The following is a 24,768-nucleotide window of genomic DNA, read 5'->3' on the forward strand; positions in this document are numbered from 1 at the left end:
GAAAATTCAGCTTTGTCATAAATTAAATTTTTAAATTGATTAAAATAGAAAACAATTATTTTCAATGATGCAGTTTTCTTTTACAATATTACGGTTTTACCATGTTTTTGATGAAATAAATGCAGTCTTGGTGAGCAGAAGATACTTCTTCCGAAAACATTAAAACTATTTGTTTCGAAACTTTTGACAGGTACTGTATATATATGGAATTTACACTGAATTACACTCCTGTTTCCAACTTATTTTTGGTAAAAGTTACTTTGTTTCTTTCTTGTTTTCTAGTGTCACTTCACAATGCTAAAAGTAAAAGTTTCCTACTTTACCACTGTCCCATCACAAGGATTTCCCTCAAATCTTGTAGCCCACTAGATGGAGCCATTGATTCAAAAGTTTCCTCATTCCAAAGCAAATACTGACAGAATACAAAGCACCAGTCTTTAATCAAGCAAGCCGTGCTGTGAAATTCTGGAAAACTGACAGGAACTTTGTCCAGTAAACTTTTCCCAATAATCCGCTTTTCCTTTGCAGTGTATTTTGGCACAGAATGCTGGTACTGTTTCAGATAAGATTTGCTCACAAGAAGGAAACAATGGGAGTTCAGACATATAGACTGATGCTCTCCGCAAATGCCTATAAGCAGTACAGACCTTGAAAAAGCGCTGCATTAGTGTTCTGAACATGCAAACATGACACAGTCAAACAGACGACTCTTGTGTGGCACTATATGCATAAATACACATGCAATATAGGGGGAGTGTGACAAACAGCTGTAAGTATACACAATAATAAGGAACACAGGGGAGACTGATGTGCTCACACATTATAAATATATAGACAAACAGGTAGACAAATACTTATATTACACACATAGACTCTAACTGTAAAAGAAAAAGCGCTATTTTAGAGATTGACCAGTTTACTTCTGGTTGATTCAGAGCAATTTATGTTGCATTCATTGACTCTCTGAACCTGAGAGTGAATAAAAACTCAAAATGGACCAAAAAGTCCAACTATGTAGGAGACACTTCCGCAGAAGTTCAGTGTCATATAGTTAAACCAGACAATATTATGCAAACATTGAGAAGACCTTGATATATCAAAGAGAGTATTATACTCTCTTCTTCCGTGTAGACACAAAACGAGAGATTATATGAAATGAACGAAACAGACTTCTAAAAAGACAATTCTGTTTACACATAATACACAAGGCGCACCACATAATGGAGTAGTGTGGAATTTAATTAATCCCACTTGCTTTGCAGAATGTGAACCCTGTTAATGTACAGCCACAAAGCATAACTCATAATTTGCATTGCAACTCTAATTATGAAGCAAACAATGAGAAATCAGGCTGCTTCTCCTCACGAGTACGGTACTATAAACTACCATTCAAAAGTTTGGGGTCGAAGATGTTTTTGAAAGAAGTCTCTTCTGGTCACCAAGGTGCATTTATTTGATCAGAAATAGAGTAAAACAGCAATATTGTGATATATTATAATCATTTAAAATAACTGTTTTATTAAATTTTAGAATTTATTCTTAAATTTTCATCAGCCATTGCTCCAGTCTTCTTCAGTGTCACTGATCCTTCGTTCTAATTTGCTGATTCACGAAACATTTCCTATTATTAATGTTAAAAACAGTTGTGATGCTTCATATTTTTGTCGAAATTGTGATTTTTTTTTTTCAGGATTCATTGACAAAAGAAAGTTCAACAGAACAGCATTTATTTGAAAGAGAAATGTTTTGTAACAAATGTTTTTACTGCCACTTTTGATCACAACGTATGACTTGATTTCTGAAAAACGCTGTTGAAAGGTAGTAGACTGAGCAGTGAGCAGCACCACAACAAACTAGTAGCCAATCAGCAGTGGGGGGCGTGTCCACTCATGATAGGGGAGGAGAGAGAGTGAACAAGAGGGAGATTTAAAAGACTGTAAAAAAAAGGGGCGGCTGAGAGACAGAAAAACTCAGAAGAATATAATTGGAAAAAGAAGGGTTATGATCAGGCAAGAGCTTTAGGAGCAGCATTAAAGTCGGCATGAAATCAAAATTGACCCTAATTACTTTGTTAGCGGATATTACTAGTCTTGTGGTGAACAATTAATCCGTGCAAGTTAATACACGGAAAAAAATTGTTTGCCGACAAACGGCGTTCTGGCTTTTTACCGGCAAGAGACCATTCACGCATCAGCACCAAAATACCGGTAAATTCTGTGATGTCAGTCATCCGAAATGATCTTTAAACGCTGCGCCCGCATGAGGAGAAGCACTTTAGTTTCACTATCTGTTCCATTTGACAACATTTTGACGTCTGACGTGAAAGGCATAAGAACGCGCTTTTACTCTTAAAACACGAGACGCGCATAATAGTATTCAACTACAGAGCCACAAAGTATTAATTTCTTTCCAAAACAAAACTTATTGACCCCAAACTTTTGAGCAGTTGTGTACGTCTTACTATTTTTTTTATGCTGTTATCATTTAATTTTACCACACTTCATGTTTAGTTCAGCGACTGCTATCCAATTATAATTTCAAACTTTGATTTTTTGTTTCTTTCAATAAATATTTAGTTTTACTTGTTTTAAATGTCTCCTCTCCCCCTCTCTAAATTATGCTAATGTAAAGCACTTTAAATTAACATTAGTTGCAATACAAATAAACTTGCCTCACCTTGGAAATGAGGTGTAGGCCTATTATGTTGCATTTTTAATCCAATATAAAATGTCTTTAGTATTGACAGTCTGGATGACAGAGGAGATGTTAAAAATCAGCTGAAATAGCTTCTGGCTCATTCGTCATATCAGATTCATCAGATGCATTGTGGGATACAGTATTCCATGCAGGTTGTATCCTGCATTTTTTGGTAATAGGGGTTTTCTTTGCATACTGTACACAGTATACTGCATATGGTAAAATTAATAGTATGGTCGTACGCTATTCGGAAATACCCAACAGTCCCTTCAACAATAAACAATATCTTCAAAGATTTCCAGAAATGAGCTTCAACACAGTAAGGCTCAAAACAAATCGGACAGTGCATTTGAGATGAACATGCACACACTCTTCATGCCAGACATCCTGCGGTGGCTCTGTTGGACAGGCTGCCAGTCACTCCTCATCGTTCCCATCTGACATAGCTTGAAATGGATCAAGTACAAAGTCGTCGCCTTTTAAAGACACGGAATGAGAAAAACGCGCAGTGCAGAGGGACACTGGATGTTATTGCATTAAATGGTATTCAGTGAGGAGCCCTTGCATGTCCCTGTCAAGCTGCTGATGGAGGACATTCCTCACTGTTGTTTCACAGTCAGTCACAATCACAATCGACATAATAAATATAAAAGAAAAAACTCGCTTGGGATTCACATCCTCTGCACTGTGGGCTCCCCAACACTCTTCAAAACTAAAAGAAAGTGGAGTTTATAATGCATGTTTCTCAAGCAGAGGTCAGATCAATGGGGGTTCACAGTGGGCGGGGCTACTCCATGCCATTCCGCAACATCTGATTGGCTGCGATGAGCATGACGCTGATGATGAAGGCCATTGCAAAAGCACAGATGAGGCTCTTGCGGACACACGTCTGACGATTCTTCTTTTTCGAATGCACTGGTGGAGTAGAACAGAGCATATATGAAAGACACATAGAGGAGATGCTAGCGGTTACTGCTATGGAGCATTAGACATCAATGAGAAGAGATGACAGCACACAATGAGCATAAGCCATCCGAACAATAATCCAGCAGTGCTGTTGATCTCTGTGCATAATGGGGCTTTGAATATGCACAAAAGTGAAACAAAACGTGTCGCTTTGCTGAGCTGCCTTACTGGACTCGACACACGTCGCACACTAATGATCACACACAAACACACACACGCACAAATGGCATAAAATATTCGGGTGGAACTGTTTAAGGGCACAGTGTGGGCCAAAAAAGGATATATTTTAAAACAATGTGACAAACTAATTGGATTTTGAAGCATGAAATTGTTATGTTTTATTCACCTTTTTCTCAGCCCAGCAGATTCAATTCCATTCAATTTGTGTTGTTATTCTTTGCTGCATATTGAGATTAAATATTGAACTGCTGAAACATAATTGGATACGAACCGTTACGATAATATCCCCGTTTCTGAATTCCATTCATTCCCTTTACTTTTGTTGGCCGATGAAAACATCTGGTTCAATAATGTCTCAAAAGGGGGTGAAATTTACCTGTGAAGAATGGGTTGAATGGGAATGTCTTACTGGGAGTAAAGAAAATATTAAAAACTTATAAGGCACGGATAGCACAGACCTCTCATCTCATTAAATAGGCAGTTTCTAGGCAAACACAGCAGCCTATAGATCTCAATAGTCTGGGTCCGGAAGTAAAAATCCATAAAGAAATGGATTTTTAATGATAACATAGACCTGCAATGAGCTCTGAGATTGTGAAGCGATGATATATGCTCCTGCAGAAGCCAAAAGTCAATGTGGTTTCAGCTTCATTTAAAAAACAAGCATCTAGTTGGATACACCGATTGTTGTTGTTACCATGACTAAATGATTAACCAATAATTTTATATTGTACCATAATTTTTTTCCCAATTCATTCCGAATGTGTCGTGGGAGGAGTACTTCATTGCCTAATACATTAAGTAGACAGCTTTGTAATTTAATTGAATAAAAAAAATGCATCTATAGGCTTCTGAAAAACTGGCCATTCAATGCTGTGCTCTACTGTCATGTGAAGGTGGAAATACAGCATTTTCAATGGCATTCATACAGATCTGAATTCTCGAGTACCGTCAGAGTTAAGCATCACCTCATTGAAGCTTCGCAAAATTTCCAGTGTCTGTGAACAACTGTTGCATGATCCATCAATAAATGAAATTGTTCTCTTTGCTATTTACCTCCCTGATATTCGGCCTGGCAGTTTCCTGAGTTCTCCTTCAAGCTCTCTTCCTCTGTGACGATAATATTCTCGATGTCCTTCATGGTGAGATGGTCTCTGAAGGCGTGGAACAGGACGTGTTTGAGCTCCTCCAGGGACATCTGTTGCATGTCAAACTGCAGGGTGGAAACACAAGAGGCCTGTCGTCAAATCTCAGCACGGCTGGGCTGTCAATGCTTCTCTGTGGGGCAGTGCTCAAATCCTAGAGTGATTTTTTATTGAGAATTTCCTTCGACAGAACGTTTAGAGAAGTGAAGCTAGTAAAGAGAGGAAAAATGAGAGGAGCTGTTCACTATCCAGTGACTCTACGCTAGTCAATTTACTTGCTCAATCAATCTTGTGTTTGCTCTATCTGATACACATTGAAAAAAGCACAGCACACATACCAATTGATCTGGACAATCGTTCTGACGCAAACTGAGACGTGAATCAACATTGATGTTGAAGTGTGTAATAGTTCTCAACATCTTTGCAGTCATTCAACCAAAAAAAAAAAAACTACTAAGAAATGTTGTTCCAGACATCCAATTAGCGTTGTCCTCATTGAACTGCAATGCTTGTAGTGACAGCATTAAACTTGTGACCTCAAGCTGGATGAAAGAAGAAAAAGAAAAGAAGAGGCAAATTTGGGCTGGTTCAATAATTCAGAATCACTGAGAGACAGATTTGAACTTTTCCAATTTCCCAGCAAACTCTGTGTCAAGGGTTTTCTCAGAGACCTTGAATGAGCTTTGGTGGTGGGGGTGTTATCCTGTCTTGGCAGAGTCAATAAATTATTGAACTGTATGAGAAAATATGTATTACATCTCTGAGAGTGTCCTTCTCCATGATTCCATCCACTCAAACACCTTTTTTTTTCTTGAAGTTGTCGCAGGGCGTTCCAGTGTTTTCATTGACGCTACTCAAGCATATAAAATGTGCATCACGTAAATGCAGTGATTACATAACCGCTTATTATTAACTAAACAAACCACTGCCGCTTTCCTTTTTTGTTTTGTTAAAGTTACGTTGATTGTTTGCCGGGCTCAGTCTCCTTCTTCCCTGAGCCTTTAAACCTTGTTAAATACTCTAATATAACGAAATTATATTGATATTATTTTCATCAGAATACACAGCAACCTTTGAATGGACATTCAAGAAGCTTTTCGCCCTCAGATGGTGTGGTTATGGCACCAGTAACTGACCATGCTAACCAGCCAAACCTTGACCCCTTGCAAACACACATGTTTTTTGTGCCCTTTAGAAGCACCTGGGGATTCAGTTCAGATGCAGAACCAATGGTTATCTGATGTTATCACTGAGGCCTGTCAGAGAATGTCACTTAAACAAAGCCATGCGTGAAGCCTCAATGAGACATTATCAGCTGGGATTGTCTCTTCTGAGGATCGAGACGACAGCACTGAGTGTGTATCTCTGTCATTTAGCTGTTCACACCCACCCAGACATATACTCTCATGGGATCCCTTCAACTCCAAATTCAGTTATTTTCCAGCACTGTCTGTTCTCTCACTCTGAAAGAAATCTATATGAAAGAGACCTATTGATGTCTTGACGTTCATTCCTTGTATTAGACTATTTTTCCCTTATTTGGAAAGAGTAAGCTACCCGCTTTCTACTGCCTATAAACAGCTAGGCCAAAAATATGGTGCAATAAAAACAAGGGATTGAATCTTTGTTGTGCTAACAAGGGATGTTGATGTAGTACCTCATGGATCAGTTCTAATGTTCTAGCCCTTCACATGACCGAAACCTGCATGGCATTAAGTGAGGCAATTTACTGCAAGTTGTTTCAGGTGTTGAAGCTCTCTATAAACATAATTGAACTTACTTAGTGTCTGCTTGAAAACAAATTTTAATTATGGTAACATAGCAGACTTTAATGAGATGATTTGAAAAGAACACTGTAAGAGTCTATTACTATGCACCACACAGACGCATCCATGAGCTGTGGGGCTAGGGAAGACTATTACTACTACTACTTCTACTTCTAATAATAATACAAACAGTAATATTGTGAAATATTATTAAAACATTTTATATATATATATATACTTTACATATTTTAAAATAGAATTTATTCCTGTGATGACAAAGCTGAATTTTTTAAAGCAGCCAGCAGCCTTCAGTGTCACTGTCGCATTTTCTTTCAAAAATCACATATATATATATATTATATTGGGATCCATATATATATATATATATATTATATTGGGATCCATATATATATATATATTTATATTTGTATAATTTTATATCTTTTTCGTTTTACTAAATAACAGATGAGGTATTTCTTGCCAGACTTGCACATCTGTAACTAAAACATTAGGCTACTTTTAGAAAATTGCACTCTTTGCACAGAAAAAAATATTGTCACATGATTTTCTTTTTCTTGCACATTCCATTTGACTTTATTGATGACATCAATAAAGGAGCGATCTTGTAGGAGGTCTGCAGTGCGTGAGTAAATGCTAATGTTTGTGTGTGTGCGTGTGTGTGTGACTGCTGGCTGTAATCCACGCAGTCTGTTTGATTTGACAGGCATTTGAAAGGCCTCTGATTATTCCAGATTTACACTTACTGTGTTGCTTATTTTTGCAGTGGTGGCAGTGAAAGCCTGTATTGATTCCCACCGTTGACCATCAATCCTGAAGTACCGCTCAGAGAAGGTGATTAACGTTTCAATTACTTGAACGCTCTCATTTACATGGCAGGTACATGATTAATGTGAGAATGAAAATACCTCTGTGAAATGATTTGGGAGAGGTCTCATAAAGAAAGACTGAACAAACAAATTCATACTAATAAACAAATTCAGAGAGGTAAAATGCCTGTTAACTATTGCCAAATTGTTGTGAATTTACACATTGATCATCTTGCATACACACTTTTTTATTCATTACATGCCTAAGAAGATTCAAAATTATTTCTCTGTGCAGCTCATTAGGTTTTGGAACACAGCAATTGTGTCTTGCTCACTGTTTGCTATTTCCTTCCCCTACTAAACCAAACCTGGTGTTAAGTGTCTGGTTTGTGGCCAGCTCTCATGTCACACGGCTAAGCGGATCTGCACGTTGGGGGAGATGGGCTATGGAGAAATCTGTCAGAGGCTGATGTCTTTGGTTGACCCACTGAGCAAGGGATGAGGCGGTAAATGTCGTGTTGAAGGTATCCAGACACATTTGTCACAATGAAAAAGGAGCTCTCTTTTTCCTTTTCATTCCTGTCTGCCTGCTCCCCTCTATAACTCAGCCATATTAATGCTGATTTGGAGAGATAAGCTACACTGATGTGAGGAGAGAAGGGTGAAGGACCTTATCAGCTGGCTACAGATGCAGCATCGATGTGAAATTTGTACTAAATTAGATTTTATTAACAAAGTTCAGGAGGAGCACGTTCAGACAATTAACCAAATTAACAAGGGAGGAGCACATTCAGTTAACCAACTCAATTAGCAAGATAAGAGGTGTATATATATATATATATATATATATATATATATATATATATATATCAATCACTTCTCCTCTCTTCTAACTATTCCTATCCCAACATGGGTTCGGGCCAATTCCGAGCTTGGAACCCTCCCATCGGACAGCACACCAAATATGCATAACCTTTATCGGATTATATGTAAATTGTAAACTTGTGAATTAGCCCTGCTTAAGTTATTTGCATTGATCAAATCAATATGTTCATGTACTTTTATTATATGGCTTTCATTCTATTAAAAATATATCAAATTGATTATATGTAACGCTGACTGATTAATCGCATGCCCTTAATACTTAAAAACGAAAAATAAAATAAAGACAATGCTGTGGCAGATGGGTAAATTACAAACAATGGGTCTCATTCTCTAAGCATGCGTATGCACAAATTTGTGCGTGACACAAACATTTTCACAAACAAATTGTGATTCACCAAAAACGTTCGTACTAAAATTTATGAAAAAAAACCACATGTACGCAAAAAGCGCTTTCTCTGTGCTGCCTTATGATTGTGTTAAGTTATATTTCATCTCAATATGACTATTATATTACATTACATTATATTACTATGGACTACTACGAAATACAAACAGGAGGAGAAGGGATGCTGAAAGAACTGATGCCAGGAAGAAGAGGCTGCTTTTATATCCTGGAATTAATTTGAAGATTAGATGGGCATACTCCTGCCGAAATTATGTTTAATAACCTCACTTCACAAGTTTGTGTGTCCATATAATCTTGGCGTATATGGTGAACAGTTTTGGCTTGCTGCCCGCTATTAAGGGGCTTGAAGAGGATATTCTACTCAAGCTCCAATTTGCCACCCAAAATTGCAAAGTAAAATTCAGAAAGGAAGCAGAATTTACCAGATCGAAATGCTAATAGCTATTTGAGTGAAATTGGCACATGCAATTGGCTCAGCAGTCTGAGAGGCCTCCCAAAACACTTGGTGAACAAATTCAATTGGAAGGAATACTATTAATGGGAGACATTGCGGGGCACTGCAGTGAGTTGTCTAGCTCTTGTGGGAGTTGTCTGCGGACTGGAGGTTTTCCGCGGAGTTTGTAGAGATTCCTGCCGCTGCATCCACAACATGGAGTCTTGGAATTACAGAATGTAAAGCTTGCCAATCTCACAGAAGTGGCAGGTGCTTCTAACCTGGGAAGAACAGCCCAGCCAAATTGGACCCCTGAAGATAGCGGAAAAGGAAACCATAAAATAACTTGCATGGTATTCCTATTCCCTCCTGACGTGAGGGCCTGAACTATGAGAGTGCAAGGGTCCATCCCCTGTAGGCGGGGAGATTCTGGCATTTGCAGTCGCGAAACACTCGAATGGAAGGCTCAAACTGTAATACGAAAGAATACCCCATGATAATAAACATGAGAGATCACACTGCAGTTTGGAAGGGGGGAGCCCGTACTGCATCCGAACAGTATAGGCTCTCACTGCTTTAGAACGGGAGGGCCCACACTGCGATTTGAACATAAGAGCCCATTGTATATGATACAAATCTCACACTGCATTCGAACGGGAGGCCTGTGTGGCATCCGGATGAGAGAGCTCACACTGCGATTTAGGGTAAATTTGGGCTAATATGAGGCGACAACTATGTCTTTGGACGGCGTGTAAATAGCTTAAAGAGAGGCAAGGGTTAAATGGGCTTGTTTGAGGCCAATCAAAAATAGCCAGAAAGTAGCCCAGCGATCATATCTGAAATTTGAAAACTCAAATTTCAAGACCGTGGACTTGGCAAACCTGTTGATGAGGGTGAGAATCACAATTGGGGTGGCCTGCGACCACGGTAGACTGACGGCTGGGATGAGTGGTGGACGAGGAAACAGTGGTCGCGGATAAAGGCTCTGGCTGTGGAGGGTTGAAGGTAAGTCGTCCTGGTTTGTGTGATGATTTGCTTCTGAGCTTCAGTTTGGGAAAGGACGAGTTTGTCTCGGAGGAAAAAAGCGAAATTTCCTGAAAGTCGGACGGCGGGCCAAATGCAGAAAGAACTGATGGCAGGAAGGCTGGATGGCACACTTCATGTGGACTCGCGGTCTCGTGGCCTTAAATTGCGCGTGCTCGCCAAGTGTACGAGACCGTAGGGTGTCCCGCCTTGTCAGCGCTCAGAAGTGTGCTCGCGAGCAGCGCCTTTGTGCCCCTGATGCGGACTTCGGCGAAGCACCCTCCATACAAGTTACCTACCTAGGAATCATTGCGAACGCCCAATCAGATAAATGAGGGGAGGAGTTTCGTGGCTGTTTGACTTTCGGTGGCATGATGTCATCAAGCCTGTCCCAAAATACACTCTCGCGTGGACACGAGGCCAGCGACCCTTAGGTCTGCACTTCCTACGTCACCAAGTGTGAACTCAAACGGGTGCCATTTGGGATCCAGCCAAAGAAGTAAGAAGCTGCTTTAATATCCTGGTATTAATTAGAAAATTAGATGGGTGTACTCCTCCCGAAATTGTTTAATGACTTCTTCTGCTTGTACTTCAGCGCAAATTGCATATACTGCATGTAAGGATTTTTTATTATTATTTCTCCCTATTTCTCAATCTGGAATATAGATAAAATGTGTTAATTTTTAAAATAACTAACTGTATTCAACTAACATGTTAAATTGATAGGTCTATTTTTTTTATCTGCTGCTTTTATCTGGGTATTTTTTTAATGGCCCCTTAAAGCTACAGATGTATCCAATTAAGCGGATCCTTAATCAAGACAAGATGATTCAGAAGAATATCTCAAACAGTCTGCCAATCGATACTATATCACTCCGTCAAGACATCAGCAGGGACCGTCTGTGGTGTCTTATCAGAGACTCCAACATCTTATTACTGTGTGCCAAAAAAGCACTGAAAAATTGTTTGAGGAACTGCAGTGATATGCCTCTTCTATAACTTGATGTATACCCTTGAACTACTAGTACATACGCGAACACACACATATAACGGTCTTCTGTGAAATCATTTCCAAGGCTAACAGCCTGTAATTCAGCTGCCAGTTCTGCAACTGTCTCTTTGGGAAGTGTGAACTGAACAGATGGCATTTGGGCGTGAATGGTGCGTTTGGGAGCAGGGTGATTGTAACAGAGGGTCTGGGGTTCACCAGCCTTCCATTACTTCACATGAACTCATTTTCATTCATCTCCACAAACCCTGGGCCAATATTATCTCTACTTACTCTATTAGCAGCTATAGTAGATTAACTACTTGCACCATGACCTGGCTACACACACACACACACACACACACACACACACACACACACACACACAGATACTGTGACAGAGACACTGCATTAGTACCGGTAGTGCATTAGTGCGAGTGTTTTTGGTTTATGACTGATGAGTACTGTATGCATACATGCAAATCTCTCTCTGTGTGTGTGTGTGTGTGTGTGTGTGTGTGTGTGTGTGTTATATGATCATATGATCACAATGTTACTCTATTAGCAGCTATAGTAGATTAACTACTTGTTGCACCATGACCTGGCTAAATATTGGTTTAAATGTCACTGCTCAGAGTCAAGTATGATCATAGCACACACACACACACACACACACACACACACACACACACACACACACACACACACACACACACACACACACACACACACACACACACACACACACACACACACACACACACACACACACACACACACACACACACACCTAGATGTTCATGTATGCATACAGTACTCATCAGTCATAAACCAAAAACACTTGCACAGTCAAAACCGACAAGGGTGACGAGTGGATTACGAGGTCTAAGACATAACTAATGCAGTGTCTCTGTCACAGTCTCCACATGTGACATTTGACATAGTTAGGACCCATCTGCTCGTGGGCCTGATTGTTATCGCATCATGTTAATGACTGCCAGTGTGAACGAAGCAATGCATCTGTCCTACTTTCATCCTCTTCCCATTAGCTGAAGTGTCCTAGAGGATAGAAGGCAATCAACAGGATAATTACAGACCAGCAGCCGAGAGTTACAAGCAGAAAACAGGTGCCATTAACCAATGTACATTCACATTTCTCTTCTCAAAGAGTTGTGTCTTGACATACAGCCATATGCAGTGATAAAATAATTAGAACGTTGTGATTTATGGCGACCCGAAGCAATCATGGGCATGTCCAGCAATGCAACAAAGTTGAGAAAAGTTTCACTTCATGCAAATGAGCTGCGACTGCCAATGGGAGTGAAGAAATGGAAGCACATGTGTGAGTTAAGTGAATGCGAGTGTTAAGTGAATGCAAGATGGAGAAGATAACATTGCCATGAGTGATTTCTGTCCACATGCAGCTATATAATAGAAAAATTATGCTTGGAAAACTGTGTCAGAAATTGTCTGCATTCTGAGTGATCCGCGCATTGACAGTCATTCATCTGGTTCGTGAAATAATATATTATGCCTTGCTGCACTTTATATTCAAATGCTTTCCCCTCATCTATCTATCTATCTATCTATCTATCTATCTATCTATCTATCTATCTATCTATCTATCTATCTATCTATCTATCTATCTATCTATCTATCTATATATAAATAAAACAATATCGTTTATAATATTTACACTTACCAGCCACTTTATTAGGTACACTTTGCTAGTACCAGGTTGGACCTCCTTTTGCCTTTAGAACTGCCTTATTATTTGTGACAGATTCAATATGGTGCTGGAAACATTCCTCAGATATTGTGGTCCATATTATGATAGCATCACGCAGTTGCTACAGATTTGTTGGCTACACATCCATAATGTGAATCTCCCATTTCACCACATCCCAAAGGTGCTCTGTTGGATTGAGATCTGGTGACTGTGGAGGCCATTTGAGTATAGTGAAGTCATTACCATGTTTAAGAAACCAGTTTCAGATGATTTGAGCTTTTTCCTGCTGGGATCAACATGGTCAGACTTAGCAACAGTACTCGGGTAGACTGTGGCGTTTAAACGATTGGTACTAAGGGGTCCAAAGAGTTCCAAGAAAATATCCCCCACCACACCATTAAACCACCAGCCTGAACCATTGATACAAGGCAGGATTGATCCATGCTTTCATGTTTGTTTGTTTTTTTGTTTTCTAAACTTACCATATTAATGTTGCAGCAGAAATAGAGATTCATCAGACCAGGCAATGTTTTTCCAGTCTTCTATTCTCAAATTTGAGTGAGCCTGTGTGAATTGTAGCCTCAGCTCCTTAGCTTACAGGAGTGGCACTGGTGTGGTGTTCTGCTGCTGTAGCCAATCTACTTCAAGGTTCGAAGTGTTGTGCGTTCACAGATGCTCTTCTGCAGACCTCGGTTGTAACGAGTGATTATATGACTTGCTGTTGCCTTTCTATCAGCTGGAACCAGTCTGGCCATTCTCTGACCTCTTGCATCAACAAGGCATTTTCGCCCACAGAACTGCTGCTCACTGGTTGTTTTCTCTTTTTCAGACCATTCTCTGTAAACCCTAGAGATGGTTGTGTGTGAAAATCCCATGTCACGTTCAGAAGGTGCATTTAACGTAATTCGTAATTACCGTAAATATGATATTTCAACTTGTTAAGTGTGTTCACGTCCTAGTAGAGCTCATAATTAAAACATGTAAGCTGACAGCTGTACCACCTGACCACTGCAGATTCATTTAGGAGTTCATAGTGTTGCCAACAAATTCATAATTCCCAGTCTGAGCTCGTAAACAGCTCAGAGTACATCACGTGTTGTCATCTTTAAATGACGGTCTTTATGACATGGCATGAACGCAGCAAAGATAATTTAAATCGCCTTTCTTCCCCATTCTGATGCTCAGTTTGAACTTCAGCAGATCGTCTTGACCATGTCTACATGCTTAAAAGCATTGAGTTGCTGCCATGTGATTGGCTGATTAGATATTTGCGCTAATGAGCAGTTGAACAGGTATATCTAATAAAGTGGCAGGTGAGTGTAACTGAACATTGCTGTAAAAAAACACTCTTTCGAAAAAGAAATGTGTATGTAGTGTTGCTTTAGTTTAGTGGTACATGTTTCCTGTTTTTGTGTATTATTTAAATATAATAGGCTTGCTGCAATAGTTACCGGTGTTCAGCCGCAACACCAGTTATATTACTTGCCCACCGCAGCACCGCCCCCACCGTCGTTTAGATTTTTTTATAGTAATAAAAAGCATTTAGTTCAGTTAGAGAAGAGACAATTAAAAACACAACACGCCTGCTCAATTCAGCGTGAGCTGACCAAAAGTCGCAGCAAGAGTCAGATTTCACCTCACTTCGCCCAACGGCGTAAATTTTTGTTTCAAAGCGAAATGTAAAAGTGCCTATTTAAGTGAGTTTGTCATTGTAATGTTTTGTTGTGTTTTTCATTAAGAATAATAATGAACCCACCATTTAAGCAACTGCTGCCCCCGAATTGGCGCTAATTCAAAAGCGAAAGTAAAATGCACACAGGCATTCACAATGAGCGAGTGTGTGTTCGCGCTCAACTTCCAAATAAATTTATTGAAAAACGCACCGCTATGAATGCCTGTGCGGCCGTGCGCATGTTAGTTTTGCTTTTGAATTAGCGATTTAAAAGCCAGGTGCAAAAAAGGGAAAAACTCCAACGCCCTACCCCCGCCCCCCGGTGATACTGATATTACCATTGTTGTCACACAGCGATTAACCGGTGGGAAAATTTTCTTCTACCGTCACATCCCTAAAATATAAATATAAAAATGAAAGAAATTAATACTTTTATTCAGCAAGGACACATTCAATTGATCAAAAGTCACAGTAAAGAGATTTAATGTTACAAAATATTTCTATTTTTTTTTTTAAATGCTATTCCTTTGACATTTCAAAAGAGACTTTCTTCAAAACCATTAAAAAATATATATAAACAGCATGCATCCGGAAAGTATTCACAGCGCTTCAAGTACTTTCCAGATGCACTGTATATATATTATATATAAAATGGTGGTTACAGATAATTTGTGTTGTTAACAGCTAGCAGTATTTTAAATTCACGGCCTATGGTGGTAATCTCCCTTGTACACTTGTCAGCACACATGGCTCTGAAAAGTGAACATTTGTGCTTCCAGTCCTGCTGAGTTTGTCATGCTGCCTTGTCTAAATGCCTCCACAGAGGGTTTTAGTTTACTATCAGACAGCTATGGCTCGATAGCATTAATGCCGCTGGCTATACAAGCAGACAATAGTAGAGAGATGCTGGTGTCATTCATCTGGGCTGGACTTGGAGGAGGACAGGACAGTGCCGGGCTGATTCACGGCCTAATTGAGTTGTCAGTTGTGGTGAGTTGGAAATAAAAGACACACTTCCTAACGATGTGGTGACTGTTGGGGATACTCGAGAAAGCTCCTTTCATTTTGGCTCACTGCATTTTTCATATTTCTCTTAGTTTCTCTCTTTTTTCGTTCTCTTTCCATTCTGTCACTGTACACCCACTCCTCCTCTTTCTGTCATTTTATCTGTCTAAAAAATATCTCTCAGATTTCAGAACAGAACAGAGACAGGATTATTGTCCATTGCTCACATGAATACTACACAGAGGGCAAAATAACACTGGCTGATTCGAAACAAACCAATTAATCCACGAGGACACCATGCTTTCAGGACATTATAACCCAATCAACTTATAGACTATACTATCCACATACGTTTTTGTTGTTGTTGACAGGTTTACATTGTTTGTAAACTATATGGCCAGCTCAAAGGCTTAGAAGAAAAGACCATGAATAATAATTAGCTTGGTCTAAAATTACCTAATTAATATTCATGAGCCATAGAAGTTCCATGATTTTTGGACATTACATACAGCATCAAGTAAGTTTTACATTTGCTCTGATTTTATCTTCTGCTCAGATCATTTTGTTATCAGATATTAATGAATCGAGATGTTAAAACTGAATTATACAAAATTTAATTGGAAACCACATGTGATTGGAAATGTGATTTGCGTGACACTAACTCATTTGGTTTATTTAATCACAATTGAACAAAAACAATTAAACAATTTATTTGCCACTAAAGCAAACTTTTTTCTAAACATTACTGTTTTACTGCATTTTTGATCAAATAAATGCAGCCTTGATGTGCATAAGGGATTTCTTTCAAAAACATTAAAGAATAAGCCATTACTATCCTCAAACTTTTGAATGGTAGTGTATATAGAAAAGACACCTATACATGTTAAAATTCTATAGATATAGCCATATATTAAAATGTGCTTGTAATGTAATGCAAGACAATAGCATTACATTGATGCAGGCGCCAAACACTGACCAGCGTCCATGCAGTAGGGATGTTTGGAAATAATAGAAAAATAATAGACAAATATACATATGAATTATACATCACAGACGGCTAGAATGCGTTGCTAGTGAGACTGGTTAATGCTGACTGTGTTTTTCTCAAATCATTTCCACTGTCAAAATTGGGCTGTTGGTAGCAACTCTACATACACTCCTCAGGTTTTTTCTCCCCGGGGTGAGGAAAACAAGCTTGTTTATGCCAATGTGTTCCTAATAATCCATGATTGCCAGAAGTTCTTGCCTCTGACGTCCCCATTGACAATCTTGTTAAGAACATTTTTAAACGCCCGCCACTAATAAGTGCTCAATCTTTCATGTTACACAAAGGCCTCAAGGTTCTTGGGATAAAAAATATTCTAGTCAGCATGCAAAATCGAACTGAGATGACACCCTGATGAGCACATACACAATTTATTTTTGCTGACAGATGAGAGCTAACTTTCTTCTGACTGGTGTATGACTTCACATCTACAGCTACGATTTAAAAATCAATCGCTTTTGGTGGGATAGGTCTGGTTCCAATGCACTGTGTGTGACACTTTACATAGAGACCAGCACAACCATACCTCAATGTCAAAGACATGGTGTGTTAATATTTACTAGAGAAGGTTATGATGCAAATATCTTGTAATATATCTGTCAGGAATCTTACAATTAATGCCTGCAAAGATGCACTTGACATTGAAATCATAAGATAAGAGTAGACCTGTTGTAATGTTGTGCTGTAAATTGAGAAATCCTAATTTAAATCTTTAATGTATCTATTGTTTTTAAATCATTAAGCTATTTATTAATAATACTTGTTTGTTATTATTACTACTACAATTAGTAGACATAATTATTCATTTTGTAGTAATTTTTAATAAATACATTTTATAAAAACATTTTTTAATTGTAATGGGTAGCTGTAGTAAAGCACATTATGACGAAGGAGATATCAACAAAACAGTCTAATGATTTAGTCCAAAAACGTAAGATCACTTAAAAAAAAAAAAATGGAAACACAACTACTTCAACATTATAAACGACAATCAAACTGCACAGAACTAAACATAACCCTGACATTAATGAAATGATTTGATATATTTCCATTCAAAAGTTGGGGATAGTAACGTTTTTAAAATGTTTTTGTATAAGTCACTTATGAGGTAAAAAGTATTCTCCAAGGCTGACTTAATAGATAAAAATACAGTACAAACTGCACTGTAAGGTGTCATTTATTCCTGGGATGGCAAAGCTGAATTTTCAGCATCATTACTCCAGTCTTCAGTGTCACATGATCCTTAAAGGGTCAGTTCACCCAAAACGTACTCACCCTCTTGTCATTACAAAATCTTCGGAACACAAATTAAGATATTTTTTATGAAATCCGAGAGGTTTTCTGGCTCTTTTTAGGGAACCGGATCATTTACCTCAGCTCAGTAATAAGAGATAAAAAACGTATAGGCTAATGTAAAGCCATTAAACACTATTACAGGTGTATTGAACAACTATCCAAAATAAAATCATTCCAAGTAAATCACACTTAAAACAGCAGAACACATAAGGTCGTTAAAGGTTGTTAGTCCCTGCTCGATATGAGAGTTTTATCTTATCTTTATCTTGATCTTTTCACCACACTGCTGGACCACACGCACTCCATGCAGTGACTATGTTATGTTAATGTGTAGCACATTGTATATGCGTGCGACGAATCAAAAGCAGCGGGGTAATGTCATCACACGTGATCGCATACACATCAAGATAACTTTCAGCTAGTGACTAGCTGTGCGTAACAAAAGGATAATCATGTTATTATGTCTTGTATTAATATACAAAAAGGGAAAACGGCTCTCAGACGGGAACCGACTCTCACCGTTCACGGGGTTCTTATTTTGTGTTCTGAAGATGAACGAAGGTCTTACGGGTTTGGAACGACATGAGTCATTAATGACAGAAATTTAATTTTAGGGTGAACTATCCCTTTCAGAAATCATTCTAATATATTGATTTATTTATCAAGAAACATTTCTTATCGTTATTAAAGTTGATCTGCATAATATTTCTTGGAAACCATGATAAATATTTGTAATCATTCTTTGGTGAATAGGAAGTTTATAATAACAGACTTTATTCAAATTTTTTTAACAATGCAAAAGACTTGTGAAATGATCTCAATAAGAGCCGCTCTGTCAAAACACAATATTTCCCAGGAGGTTTTGTCATTGTGCCATTATTAGACTTGTATTGGCCTCATAATAACATCAGAGAGGGAGAGGGTGTTTGGTATGCTGGTGTGATGACATGGATTATCGTTGCAGTATGAGTCATTGTATCCCACTAAAGGTGTGTTGAGATGAGCATTTAAATCACCTTCTAGACAACCAGTGTCTGTGACCTTGCTGTTACTCACTCCTACACACACCGCTCTGCTTCCTCTGTGAGGGAAAGACGCTACACATAAACATGCAAATATAAACTCAACACTGCTCCTTCAAGTCAGCTATTTTTTTAGGTCTAAATTCTAATTTAATAGAAGCAGAGATGAAGACCTAAAGAGAGAGAAAGTGAAAAAAAGATGCCAAACTGTCTGTGATGACTAATTCAGATCTATACTTCCCTTTTAAGTGGCAAAGCTTTCAATTAATATGCCTTCCTCGGCGCTCGCAGATCAAATCTCTTGGAAGTGAAACTGGGATTTCCTCACTATATGAACGAATGTTTACTTGGAAATGAACAGATCTGCCTGCTCACTTTGAAGCCCGCAATCTGGGAAGAATCACATTTACCAGTCGTCACGGGACGGAGGATGCAATCGGAGAGGGAAGAGCGTGACCCGTAATCTTATCCATATGCTCGCGCAAATGCACGCGCAAACAATGAAGAAGAGAACACCGAAATATAGAAAGAAATGTTTTCCATACCTGCCAGAATATGCTGTCTATAGTGCTGCCTAAGAAGCCCTCTCTGGTTTCAGAGGAAACGAGTTTAGGTCCCAATATTGTCATAAATTCATCAAAGTCCACCTGTCCATCACCTGCATCAAGAAGAGAACATTCGGATTAGTTTCATTTAAAAAAAGAACCTCAATAAGTTTATGTAAAACAAAAAGATCTTACATATCTGTACCATGATGCTTATCAGTTGAAATGAGCGATATATGTTTTTTAATTTATCATATTCGCCCATATTGAAAAAAATATCTTCAGGTGCAGAATATTCAATTGTGCATTATCATTTATTTTTACAACTGTATTGCTTTTGCTGTCATCTCGCACTCAATTAAAGGTCATCTTTAAAACACTAATAATTTAATAACACTGCTTTAAAATGTCATCTTTATCAGATCTTAGAATGAATATAAATTTTTCATACTGTACATTATAATGTTGTGATGCCTAAATTCACTTTAGCATTTAAAATGACTGATTTCAGTTTTAGCATTATTGGTTTCTCTGTGTATAGATACATTGCTAGATCACTGAAGCAATTTTTCAATGCAACACAAACAGAAACAGTAACATTGTGTCCTAACCAGATGCAACATTATAAAGCAACAAGTTATAAAATATATTCTAGTCCTCTGACTAGTTGAAATTTTGTCAAGTTGCCCAGCAACTTTTACATTGCGGCTGGTGAGGACAAAGTTCAAGAATAGAGTATAACAGAACAGAATTGTAATTGAATTATAATCTAATAGGATCTACCCTGCTATGAGATTGATTTATATGTGGGGTTTTTTGGTTCTGCTCAGCTAAATGAAACCATGAAATCAGGGTCTTTGAACTAAGTAATTGGCTACAGATCTGATATATTCGAGTTTGTTGATTTCAATTTTAAACTGACAAAGATATTTTAATATTTTTCTAAACCCATTCGTTTCTTGTGCAGTTTACTTCAATAAAGAAAATATGATGGGCCAGGCAAATTAAAATTCAGATCAACTTGCAGCTTCTAATACCTTATAATAATGCATGCTAATAAGGTGCATGCTCTTGACCTTACATTTGTCCTACATTTGAAAATATCTATGGCATGTGAGCAATTGTGAGCATACATAACAGCTCACAAACTTCCTCTCTCAATCCTTCCTGAAAAGGAAAAAGAAAGTGACTGGTCTGAGATGTACAAAAGGAATTAAACACCAGCTGAGAGCGAGTGGAACTTAGAGTGATAAGTCAGAGAGAGCTGTTATCTTTCTAGTGTAACCGCTTGCTTCAAAACGTCGTCTCCACTTGGCCGCTGAATCTTAAATACTTATTACTGAAATACAATAAAGATGTACATTCATATATGCATTATGTACAGCAATGGATACTGCACATAACTGTTTTGGTCTGGTTCTCAAGGGAGCACCTGGAGATGCTGCTTGGGACTCACTTTACGCGGCACACTTATCCTACAAGCTGTCGTCATCACTTTCCTCCTGACGGCTCTTTCTTATCTTTTTTTCTCTTAAACATGGTAGATGATGATGTTTATTTTATTTTATTAACATTAATGACACAGACAACAGCAGGAATATTATAGGCTGCTGTCACTTTAAGACCGAATGCATGGACCGAATATACTGACACACATCTGGTTTCTTTCTCAACTGTTCACTTATGACATAATTGAGAGAATACTTGCCGAGACGGGTATTTTGACATAATTTTGTGTGTATGTGTCTGTTCAAGTGCAAGTAGACGTGAAAGAGGAATTAATTAATTGTTTGAGCGCTGTCGTTGTTTGAGCCTCTCTCTCTCTCTCTCTCTCTCTCTCTCTCTCTCTCTCTCTGCTGTGCGCACAGATAACAGCGTGCGAGTCCTGATTTTCACCTCTTCTTTCATGTTTAAAATTGTTTGAATGTGTAAATTGGCGAGACAAAACATGTCCAAATGATAAACTTCCACTCTATGATGATTATAAACTTAGCAGTTAATCCGCGAATCACATGCGTACCGTAACCGAACCCTGGGACCTGGTCCGTACGGATCACGGATCAACTCCGATCCGTTGCACTCCTAATCTAATAATTAATGAACACTTATCATCATAATTGCTATCTTACCAGAGATGGAGAAAAATCCTACTCCAGTAAGTAAACGTGTCCCTGTCCCCAAAAATGTTGCTACTGACTATAGAACATATTTTCAAGTAGTCAAAAAGCTTAAATGTGCCCAACTAGTCATATAACTGTGCTTAAACACCATGCTTGCACAAACATGTGGGGATCAAGAACAATAACAACCTCCCAGGCTGATTGATGAACTAGATCAATGCATGTTCTCTAACCATTCAGTCAACTGGTCTGACCTTGAGGGACTCCCGGAGCCGGACACAAACGCGCACACACACAGTAAGACGAAGGTTTCTCAGAATTCATCTTACAGAATTCATCTATATACAGCCCCATGTGCTGGATAAATTCTTCAATTCTATGATTGCTTCAGCATGAACTCTTCAGAAGGTCATATATGTCTCCAGTGCAAGGATTGGAAGGGGTCTGTGACAGACTGTTGTAGTGGCATTTTTAATCTTTCCTAATGATTTAAAAGATTAATGCTGTATGTTCTCTGTCTGTATTCTGAGTTTTTGCTGATGTAACGTTGATTCAGCTGGAGATGGAGGTGTGAGGCCGAGAATGATCTGTGTTTTAAGTTCCCATGCTGGGGGAAGCTGTTCCTTCTTGTGTAAACGGTGGGGGGTGATGGTTTCCCCTTGCATTATAAAGTAGCAGGCCAAGCTCTCTTGAGGAGAAGTCCGAGTATCTGTCTGTCTCTGACTCTGGCCTGCAGCCTGGCTGCAAGGCTGGGGTCAGGGAACCATTTTTCTTGCATGAATAAATTACTTTTCTTTTTAAATACAATTTGGATCTTGACGTCTCTTTGCCTGGGAATGCTGAGTTTAGTAATTGTTTTTGCCACAACAATTTGGTGTCAGAAGTGAGGATTCCGTGAGGAAAATTCTTCTCCTGGTCCTGAGACGGATTTGACGGAGTGAATCGCCCCGGTACCAGGTACTGGTCTCATACCTCGACGGTTTGAGAAATAGAGCTCAACAGGTTACGAGAGAGAGAGACAACTCCTGATTTCAGGGCCAGAGAAGAATCCTCACCGGGATCAGAAAGAATCCGTGGCAGTGCATCTCAGCTCAGGTAAAAAAAGACAGCCAAATTATTATTTTTCTTCTCTTTTGTTGGGTGTAGATTGATATAGGCTAACTGTGAGTGAACCATATTGGCTGAGACTGTTTCTTTGGTTGCGAGTAGAGTTTTTAAGCGGGAAATTGACCTGAGGAAGTCAAGTCAATTTTCTGAAAACTAGCTCGTAGGTGGACGGAAGAGCCACACCGTGGACGGAAGAGCCACAGCTGATTAAGTAAGTGAACGGAAGAGTCACAACTGAATACAGAGCATATTTGCTAAAACCTGTCTGATTTTGGGTTAAGAAGTCAGATCTGTTCGAAGACGTTTGAACAGATTAGTAAGACGCGCGTCGAAAGTAAAAATCCAAGAGAGGAGATTCAGCCAAAAATGGGATCATCTAACAGTAAGCTAGATCATTTTTACACACCAGTTTTTTGTTAAAAAGAAGAAATTATGGCCAGAAAACGCATGCAAGAAATTGGAAGAACAGATATTTGTTTAACAAAAGGCTTTTTATAGTTGTGTTCAGCATCTGTGTAAAACTATGAATAGACAGAGAGTTGTTGAACTGAATTGTTGGATTGCAGATAAAGAGAACAGAAAGAAACTGAAATGTAGGGATAGAAAATAGAATGTTGTTGAGAGTTGTTGAACTGAATTGTTGGATTGCAGATAAAGAGAACAGAAAGAAACTGAAATGTAGGGATAGAAAATAGAATGTTGTTGAGAGTTGTTGAACTGAATTGTTGGATTGCAGATAAAGAGAACAGATGTAAGAAGGAAACTGAAATGTAGGGAAAGATTGAAGATAGAAGGAACATGGAATGTGGGGATTGATAGAATTCATGGAACTATTTATGAACGCCTGTTAAGTCAAATTAAGTTGAAATGGTATGAAAAGTGAGTTTTAGATAAAAATAAGGCATTGAGTATGATTAACAGGGATTAACATGAGGAATGTTTCATTAAGCAGAATGGGCAACATTCTATGTCAGTGTTAATTATGATGTGAATGTGCTTTATTGTATTAATGTTAGGAAAACAAGGATATTGAAGAATAGATCTCCATATGTTTATAACAGAGGTTATAAAAGATTTGAATGTGCAGCTATGAGAGATGTCTGTGTAATTTAGGGACTGAGATATGAATGATTGTGATTTCTGTAAAACAGTCCTGATAAATAATAATGAGACAGAAGAGAGCAAATGCTGTAAGCAACTGAAGCTCTAACTGATTTGCAAATGATGCTTTTGTAAAAGTTTGATTCTGATTGGAAAGAAATAATAAACATAGATTGAATTAGTAGCTCTGTTTGCATTAGTGAATGGGGGATGTTTTTGAAGGCAGATAGTGAACAGAACAGTATGAAACTCAAGCAGTAAAAACAAATGGTCAGAAAGAGCCTTTTGAACTCTTTAGTATGGTTAACTTGTAAAGAAAAGACCATTGTCCTTAGGAAGACAGATGGGTTATTTAGCATTTGAACTTTTAGTGTAGGTAATTATCTTCAGGAAAGATAGAGATCATTTACCCACAAACAAAGAATTTTTGAGTGAGGACAGTAAAACCCCCGAGGGAAGGGGGAATTTAGAAAACTCAGGGGAATTTAGAATTGTATTCTATTTTATTCCAGTTAGATCTAGTTTACGGGAACTGAGATTGTAAAAGAATACAGAGAATGCTATTTTGATTGAATTTGCAACTGAGAGATTGTATTGCTGTTTGTTTTTCCTGAATGGGACAGAACTGCAGTGGGGGTGAATTCGGAGGCTGGTCGTGATCAAACAGCAAAGTGTTTTATTGTGATCAAGCAGTAGGTTACATCTAAATGATGTGAGAGTGACGTGTATTAATGTAGTGTTAATGAAACAAAAAACTTTTCTTAACTTCTTCAGACATTGTGTGGTGTTAAGCATGTTTATCTTCTGGAA

The 24,768-nt window shown here is 38.4% G+C and overlaps 1 protein-coding gene across 3 annotated transcripts in view; it reads right to left on the minus strand.

The window, feature by feature from the left end:
- Positions 1-1,687: 1,687 nt before the first annotated feature.
- caln2 (calneuron 2) overlaps positions 1,688-24,768 on the minus strand; it is a 42,352-nt gene continuing 19,271 nt past the window's right edge. The window contains exons 4-6 of one of the 3 annotated variants that reach the window (XM_079587247.1): positions 19,631-19,743; positions 4,900-5,056; positions 1,688-3,612 (exon numbers count right to left, since the gene is read on the minus strand). In XM_079587247.1, the coding sequence (XP_079443373.1) occupies positions 3,485-3,612; positions 4,900-5,056; positions 19,631-19,743 (398 nt within the window). In that variant the 3' untranslated portion in view covers positions 1,688-3,484. The remainder of the gene's footprint in view (positions 3,613-4,899; positions 5,057-19,630; positions 19,744-24,768) is intronic. The other 2 variants (XM_079587248.1, XM_079587246.1) reach the window with 2 other exon arrangements.

Source organism: Phoxinus phoxinus, assembly GCF_949152265.1.
Source record: "Phoxinus phoxinus genome assembly, chromosome: 17".
NCBI classification, from domain to species: Eukaryota; Metazoa; Chordata; class Actinopteri; order Cypriniformes; family Leuciscidae; genus Phoxinus; species Phoxinus phoxinus.